The 9,279-nt window shown below is 33.0% G+C and overlaps 1 protein-coding gene across 1 annotated transcript; it reads right to left on the reverse strand.

Moving 5' to 3' along the window:
* Positions 1 to 1,238: 1,238 nt before the first annotated feature.
* LOC111714170 (U3 small nucleolar RNA-interacting protein 2) lies at positions 1,239 to 8,808 on the reverse strand (the record flags this gene model as incomplete). The annotated part of the gene is given in 6 exon segments (XM_023489219.1): positions 1,239 to 1,430; positions 2,554 to 2,724; positions 3,660 to 3,951; positions 4,199 to 4,271; positions 7,011 to 7,323; positions 8,635 to 8,808. Coding segments are annotated over 6 exon segments (1,182 nt in total), but the record flags the coding sequence as incomplete, so codon positions are not given.
* Between the last annotated feature and the right edge of the window lie 471 nt (positions 8,809 to 9,279).

Genomic DNA, 9,279 nt, shown 5'->3' on the forward strand with positions numbered 1-9,279 from the left:
TCTTCTTTTGCTTTTTGAAATTGTGAATAAAAAACAAGATCTTCAACAGATTTCAAAGTAGGGTTTCCAGTGGACGAAAACTTTCGCGAAAAAATGTTAAAACCTTCGTTCGAATTTCGCAAAAATTAATTCAGCGATAACGGCGAAAACGATGCAAAATTTCGCGAAAATTGTTTTTTTTTGCGAAATAACTAGCAAGTTAGATTGTCGGCGGCCCAACCTGCAATTAAGATAGTTTTTTTCCCCTTATATTATATTTTTATTTGTTAAGTTCTCCAAAGTGGTCATAAAAATACATAAATGTAAATTTATGTCCAATATACATGGCTACCTGGTATGTTTTCTGTTTAATTAAATACTTAAGATCCGCAACTAAGCTAGTCTAGAAGGATTAAAATTAAACCTTAAGTCATAACTTTAGAGTTGTGAATCTACGGATCCAGTATTGATCTCCATTCTCTATAATATGCAGGCCTACGGATACATTTTATTCCTATTCGATATCCCGTGGTGGTCATACCCTGCAGGCAGCACTTTGATTCAAGCATTAAGCATTTGTCGTTAAATTTAAAAGTGTTCAAGATAAACGAACTTTGTGTTCTTTTTTTCCTGGGCACTTTTATTTTGAGGATAAATGCTTGATCCCTCAATTAAAGTTATCTTTGCATTGTATGACCACCATGGGACAACAATCCGTAGATCTGAATAATATATAGATCAATGCTTGATCCCGAGATTCACAATTCATCAGTTCATACTTCAGGTAAAATAAACCCCCGAACTAATGGCATTTGCTAATAATACCAAGGAGATATTGAATAGAAGGAGGGAGCGATAGGGTTTCCGTACACTTTGCTGTGACCTTTTTGGACTGCTGAAGAACTAGTTTTTGCGTAACAACAATTATAACAATAACACAAATAATAAACAGACATCTAGGGGGGGGGGGCAGGATAACCTTGAATTTGATTGAAAATGTCTCTGTAATAAGGTCCTTTTCGTATAAAACTAAAATCCTTAACTTTTAAATCATTTTTAACAAGATAGTACTACTTTCACAGTTTACTAACTCATGTTTGTTTACATTAGATCGGCTGCCTTTGTTATTGTTGTTACGCAAAAACTAGTTCTTCAGCAGTCCAAAAACGTCACAGCAAAGTATACGGAAACCCTATCGCCCCCTCCTTCTATTCAATATCTCCTTGAATAATAAATACTATCTTTTTAAGTCCAAAACGTAAAAATTATTTAAATTTATTACAAAAATAATATCAAGAACTGGATGTAACAGGTTTGAGCGTATAAAGATAAATTCTATTTTTAACTGATGAGTCTCTCCACCATCTACCCAATCTATGCTCCTGTCCTACTCCTGCTACAATCCGTCCTCCACCCTCTCCTACATCGAGGCTGTTCACAAACCCAGGACACTAAGATATTTTAGAAAATAATTATCAACTTTATTTTTCGTCTGTTCTTTAGGTTTAAAGGAAACCGTTGTGAATTGTTCAAAGCTAAATTCAACCAGTGCAGTGCAGTGTTCGGGGAAAAAAAATTAGTCTGAACAAAATATGGCGAGAGATATTTTATTCATATATTAAGGGAACTTTAGTCGTAACTTCAAGGGAATCTTTATTTATAAATTGACAGAAAAAGATTATCAAGTACAATAGATGGCATCGTAGAATGTGTACACTCACAGTACAACTGTATTCTTACGTCACAAGTGTCCAACAAAATTAATAATTATGGTGATTAAAATGCTTATCTTACAATAAAATAAGTGCAATTTTGTGTTCTTTATTTTTATGTTTTTTACACCTTTTTATTTAATCTTCTAGGAAAATATGTCATATAATGGGAGAAATGATGGTTTCCTTGTTATTTTTGACACTTACGCCGTCATGTATAATTGGTGATTTTTCTGTTGCCACATATTGTACTTGAATCTTTTTGGAGTGACCTGTAAATTTAAAAACTGTATTTTGAAACCTTTATCTGATATATAATAAGGAAGACGTTGTTTATAACTACAGTAAAAATTATTAAAATTTGACAATTTCCTCCATTGTCTGAAGCATAAATCTACAAGTAACTTTCACAAAGAAACCACGATTGAAAAAAATAAATTTTTTAGCTAAAAAAACAAGGATATCTCTGTCTTCCCTCTCCATAAATCGGACAAAGGTTAAAGGTACTGGTTGAGAATCGGACATCCTGCCACTGAAAGGACGTAAACAGTCTCTTAATTTCAGTAATTACAACACTAGTATTGCTTAGGATCCGGATCCACACGATACGAACACAAACTATCAATCAAAACCTGCTAAAAAATAACTTTTTTCTCACAAATCAAAAACCTCAACTGATGACTTATCGAGTTTCATAAAGTTTCAGCATAAAAAAGTCAATAAAAATAACATCTGTTGTTCATCTGTTAGATCTGGATCCGAATCCATTTTTTTTTCAGGACGGATCCAACATGAGTACCCGCATTAAAATGAAACGGATCCTCAACACAGAAAAGACGTAAGATGAATAGAGAGCACTAACCTGTATTGTCCCAACAGGTATAATAGTTTTGAATCCCTCGCCTATACTCCAGATTCTGATAAATCCGTCCCTGCTCCCGGTCAGCACCATGTCTGAGTTGTGCAAGGTGGAGAGGGAGCTAACCCAGTTTGGTTCTCCGTTCACAGGATCCGTCCCGTGACACCGCTCAACCTGAGTCATTATTCTAATAATCATCATTACGGAATACAGATGGCACAGCTTTCAAGAAAATTCTATCATTCATGAATTAATACAGTTTTTTTACCCCCGCCCACACCCCAAAAAAATGTTCCGAAAACTAGTTCCAGCAGAATGGTAAATTCGTGTGTCACCCTAGTAAACACCTTTATCTAAACAATGTTGATCAGATTTTTTATCTTCGTGTCACCCTAGTTAACACTTTTATCTAATGTTGATCATATTTTTTATCATCTAGTTTCTACCTTGAATAGTGTTTCAATTTAATTGTAATACTTAAACCCTCATTGTTAATCTCAACAGAAATCCGCAAGTCGAGTTTTTGAAAAATTAAATTTCAAAAAGAGACGCGTGGATAGCTCATTCCTTTTTTTAGCAGATGAAGCTTTTAAACTTACCGTTGTGAACAGAATAATAATCCGTTTAACCAGAAAATTAAGTTCAATATTAGTCCATTTAACCAAAAAAACTAACTTCAATAATAGTCCATTTAACCAGAAAATTAAGTTCACTAATAGTCCCTTTAACCAGAAAATTAAGTTCAATAATAGTCTCTTTAACCAGAAAATTAAGTTCAATAATAGTCCCTTTAACCAGAAAATTAAGTTCACTAATAGTCCCTTTAACCAGAAAATTAAGTTCAATAATAGTCTCCCTTTAACCAGAAAATTAAGTTCAATAATAGTCCCTTTAACCAGAAAATTAAGTTCAATATTAGACCCTTTAACCAGAAAATTAAGTTCAATAATAGTCCCTTTACCAGAAAATTAAGTTCAATAATAGTCCTTTTAACCAGAAAATTAAGTTTAATAATAGTTCCTTTAACCACAAAATTAAGTTCAATAATAATCCCTTTAACCAGAAAATTAAGTTCAATAATAGTCCATTTAACCAGAAAACTAGTTTACCATAGCTAGGGGTTTCTTCCTCATAGCTCCCCAAACCGCTAGATGTCCGTCCTCTCCAGCTGTCACCCAGTGTTCCTCGTTCAACAATTTCACAAGGTCCACGGAGCTTCCAGGCGCGTTGAACACCAGCTGGGACTCTTCTACAATCTTCCACACGCGCACAGTCCGGTCACGACCTCCTACCGTGATCGCACGCTCCCTGCTGCCCGCGTCAATGCCGAGAACGTGGTCTTGGTGACCGAATAGTGTTTCAATGTAACATTTTTCATCAACAGACCATATTTTCACTGACCTTAAAAAGTAAATATACAATTAGTTTTGGGAATATATGAGTCATCTTCGAGGATTTTTTTTCGGGTTTCAGAAAAAAATGAAGTTTCACTGAAACTAGTTAAATACCGCTTTTAATAACATTAACCCAAAACTAATTTCATACATTCATTAAATCATTTTTAACAAAGACATTGTGACCCTAGTAATACTAATTGGCGCTTAAAAATTTAAAGAATCTAGTTTCTTTTTGTATATTAAATACTAACCGATCATGACTGGATGAATAAAGGGTATGTGTTCCTGTTCTGAAAGCTAATCCTGATATTTCTCCTCTGTGCCCTGAAGAAATAAAATATTTTAAAATGGTTTCAAATGTGATTAGAATTGTCAACCATTGAGAAATAAACCATATATAAAACTACAAAATTCGGGGGATGATTTTTGATGCATTGGAAAAAACATGCATAATTGGAAATCAAACGTCAAGTTGTTTTTTCTTCCGTTTCAATGTATTGGTTTTCCCCTATAAATTGGTAATTTCCCCGTTAAACCTAAAAACACATTAAAAACTAACTACAGCGTATAATAAAGAAATTTGCGAGCAAATTTTTTTTTGAGATTAATTAGTTTAAAAAAACCTTTCTTAGTAAGTATACATTGAAAAAACTCCCCCCCTCCCCTAGAACTAAAAACAAGATGTGGTTTTCACTGCGCTCTCGATTCACCTGAAGATAGAGCCTGGCCAACCTCAATTTCTTCTCCTCAGCAGTCTCCTTGTCCTCTTCACTCTCATATCCAACATCATCACGAGCCTCAATATCACTTCCCTCACTGTCTATCTCCTCGTCACGGAACTAGACAAATAAACAAACTAATAAACAAATCAATCAATCAATCAACCAATCAATCAATCAGTTAAAAACAATTTAGGGATATATATATTTTCATGAACCACTTCCCCTCTGAAGGGGGGCAATGTTTGGATTAGACTCATTGGACAACAAAAGGCAACTTTTTCATTTTTTTCGACATTTTCCCCAATAAAATATTCAATTTTCCCTTATTCAGCAGACAATTAAATCAAATAATATTGAACAAAGATTGAATGAATTCATAAGGTGATATTTCAACAATTTTAACGAGATATTTCAACAATTTTGAATATTTAAAGATGAAGTAAAATTTGTGTACAATATTATTTTTTCAAAGAAGATTGGTCAGGATTAATTACTCCTCCCCAGATCTTTTACAAAATCAAATATGTAAGAATTTCTGGGGAATTATTTATCATTTTTCTGACAATGTGAATAATTACAAAAAATAATGTGAATTTAATTAGTCTGCAAACCTTCTTAGATCCCTTTCCCTTTCCTTCTTGCGGTGCTCTTCTCTTTTTCCCCGCTTGTGCTACTTTATTACCACCCGTACCTCCTTTTCGGATGAAAAACGACATTATATCTAAAAATAAAATGATTATAATCATTTCCTTAAGTTATAGAAAAGTTATCTTCTAGTAATGCGATTATAACATTTCATGGTAAGATATGGAACATCTGATTTAGTCCTAGAAAATGTAGAAAAACCTATAATGGGAATCAGCCGACACCGGACTTTTTTTGCCATTGCCACCAAACCATTACCCAATGTTTTTTAAAAAATTTGGCTGCGGGGCCATTTATGCCTTTTAAATGTATCATTTTAGGGATTATTATGAACTGCAATTGGGGTGTAACAGAAAATCATTGAATGGATCTAATTATGTATCCAAATCTCTTCCAACTCTAAATACAAACTCTTGATGGCACGAATGTTTTAGGCGAATTATATTGAGATCAGAGCTGAAAACTTTAGAATAATGGATATCAAGATTAATGCTTGAACTCCTGGATTTACAAAACCCGAGATTATTTTAATTCGCATTCAAGAAAGAAGTATAAAATTCAACCAATCAGCGTATCATGTTAAGATGTACTCTTTGACTTTTGAAAAATCGTTTTTTTTTTCTGGTGTTAATTGTATCATATCAATTGAACTAGACATCGATAAAATAAATGTAAGTTTTGGATTAATGTTTGTTAAGACTCGTTTAAATAATGATAGTCCTAAAATGTGATAAAATATATTTTTTAATAGGTTCATATTAACATGATTAAATTTATATTTGCTTAAATGCTCTAAAAGCCGGCTTGTGCACAGCTGATTTTAATTCAATCTGATATTAGTTCAATCGATATGGCATTGTATCTGTAATTGTTATCAAACGTAACTTTTATTCAGTAGGGATATCCAAAAAAAGAGGATTAAGAATAAAATCAAAAGTGTGCACATTGGATACTCAGATTAAGCGTTCAGGATTAAGGATCTCATTCTGAAGTTTTCAGCTCAGATTACATAATCATAATAAGATCGGAATCGCAAATCGGAAAATCGGAATTTTATTTAAAGAACCTGGAACAAAATAGTTGGAATCGACTTTTATGATTATAAATTTTTTAATTTGTTTTCCAATTTAAAGATGTTTGTTTAGCTATCTGATGATATTGTTGTATTGCAACCAAATATATAATGGCAAAAATGACATACAAAGTTGTTTATGAACTCATTAAAAAATATGATATACCATCAGATTCTTCTAGATCAATAATTGAAATTGACAATTCTTCATAAATTACTCAAATTTAAAGAAGATAATTGTGTTCTGAACAATTTTGTGAATACTGAGATCTCAACCATGATCAACTTTTTATGTACCCATTAATAACTATATATAAAAACTTTTTTCGTTTATGTTTTGCTCATTATATTGTAACATTTATTTTATTAAATGAAATAAATGTATAATAATAATTATAAAACGTTGAAATAAATGACTACTATTAGACTCACGTTATGATTTTGAAAAGTGTAATTAACATAAAATACGGCAATTATTCAGTTTTCACGAACCTATTTCTCCGAATAAGCTGAATATTCAAGCTACTGCTAAATAACTTTGTTTTATGATAACTAAAAAAAAAACAAAAAAAGGCTACTTAAATGTCGTCTTCCTATTCCACAGTTAATGGGTCTGACTCTCACCTTTAAAGATATGACTTCTTATCATATTATCACAGGTCCAGATATAAATATTTTTGCTTGTGTCCCCGCTAGCCAGGTAAACATTGTCCGAAGTGACCGCCAGGCTGGTTATTGTGTTACAGTGACCTTGCGTCTTATTCTCTTCTCCTTTCTTCCCGCCTGGGACCTTAAACTCCTTCCGACCAGAGGGGAGGGACCACTTGACCAGACCCTTGTCCTTCGAGGCCGTGTAGAGGTGGTCTCCCGTCTTGGAGAGGACAAGAGAGGTTATGGATAGTTTATGATTCTTATCCTGGAGATGTGCAGATTCCACCTACAACATAACATATTTATATCAATTGATAAAATAAATCATAAGAGGAAAAACCGCGGTTCATAATAATATCTGACGGGAAACTTTATTTTTTTTTATGTAAACCATGAATTCTTAATCCGGGTGTCACAGAAAATCTTCACAAGGATGCATAAATTAGTGAGAAAATAGTTCTAGTGGCATTTTTTGAATCGAAATTTCGAAGAACGGAAATTTCAGAGATTTCGACGATTAATCTTCTTACAGGGGTTTAACAAATTCTTTCCCCTCCCCCCTGGGGGGGTGGAAAGAAATCAAAGACCCAAGAGGAGGGCAAGGGAAGGAAAAAGGGAAGGGAAAGGGGAAAAAGGGCAAGGAAAAGTGAAAAGAAAAGAGGAAAAATCAGAGTTTTTCATAAATATTTTTCCCCAATAGTTATAATGCAGCAAAAAACACATAAAATTTTTTCTCGCTCTGAGCACAACATCAACTAATTAAGAGAATTCTCATTACTCAATAATTTTTCAAAATAGTCAAACGTACTTAAAAATTTCACGAATTCTCCCCCAAAGAAAATGATGGGAAATGAATTCCAAGAAACAATATAATCCTGGAGTTGGACTCACAAATAATCAATCCAGACTTTTTTTGCCATTGCCACCAAACCATTACCCAATGTTTTTTAAAAAATTTGGTTGCGGTGCCATTTATGCCTTTTAAATGTATCATTTTAGGGATTATTATGAACTGCAATAAAATGATGTATTTTCAGTTATTGAAGGAAATCAAAAAAAATTGGGGGGGGGGGGGAATAAAAAATTGAAATTATTTACAACCCTGTTTTCTTACATTGTAAAAAACAGTGTTTTGTAATGAAGAAAGAAATTTTTTCGGAAAATAGAAATAATAATCCATGAAAAATCTTCCCAATAAAATGTCCTTTCTATAAAATGTCCTTTCTATGAAATGTCCTGTCTATGAAATGTCCTGTCAAATAAAATATCCTGTCAAATAAAAAGTCCTGTCAAATAAAATGTCCTGTCTATCAAATGTCCTGTCTATCAAATGTCCTGTCTATCAAATGTCCTGTCTTTCAAATGTCTTGTCTATCAAATGTCCTGTCTATCAAATGTCCTGTCTATCAAATGTCCTGTCTATCAAATGTCCTGTCTATCAAATGTCTTGTCTATCAAATGTCCTGTCTATCAAATGTCCTATCTATCAAATGTTCTGTCTATCAAATGTCCTGTTTATCAAATGTCCTGTCTATGAAATGTTCTGTCTATGAACCCCCGGAAAAAGACGGTTGATTAAAGAAATCAGTGTTGGTACCTCTGTAAAGTTTAGTGTTGAGGTCACTTCTCTTCTGAGTTTCCCACGGTCAGCTTCCACATCCTCCCTCAACCTCTCCTTCACCCCGTCCTCCAATCTCCGGACGCCGTCCTCGTCCTTCTCCTCCTCCTCATCTCCGCCCTTCTCCCGCTCATCCAACTCGTTTTGTATCTCCTAAACAACAAATAATTCTTTAAAAAAAGAGCAGGTTTTAGAAGCACTTTTATTGCTTCTCGATATAATTACATCAGTGCTTAGGATTCATCTAATTCATTCATAAATATTCAAATTTTGAAATGTCGTAAATTTGTTTAGCTTCAAACTTGGCATTAAGATAGTAAATTTTAAAACATTCAGATTGTAAAGCTTAACATATTTAGATTGTTGATTGTAAACTTTAAAACATTTAGATTGTAAAGCTTAACAAATATAGATTGTAGATTGTAAATTTTGAAACATTTAGATTGTAAAGCTTAACAAATCCTGACCCTGAGCAAATTTAAGAGCTCTGATTGTACAATAAAAATAAAAAATAATTGAACGTTAGTTTATTGAGCTTATAGTTAAATCGATATTCTGTAGTACAACTATTAAATTAATCCTACATGTTTACCGAAAATATTGTGTGATGTGTCATATTAAAAA

Source organism: Eurytemora carolleeae, unplaced genomic scaffold, assembly GCF_000591075.1.
Source record: "Eurytemora carolleeae unplaced genomic scaffold, Eaff_2.0 scaffold1111, whole genome shotgun sequence".
In the NCBI taxonomy this organism is placed as follows: Eukaryota; Metazoa; Arthropoda; class Copepoda; order Calanoida; family Temoridae; genus Eurytemora; species Eurytemora carolleeae.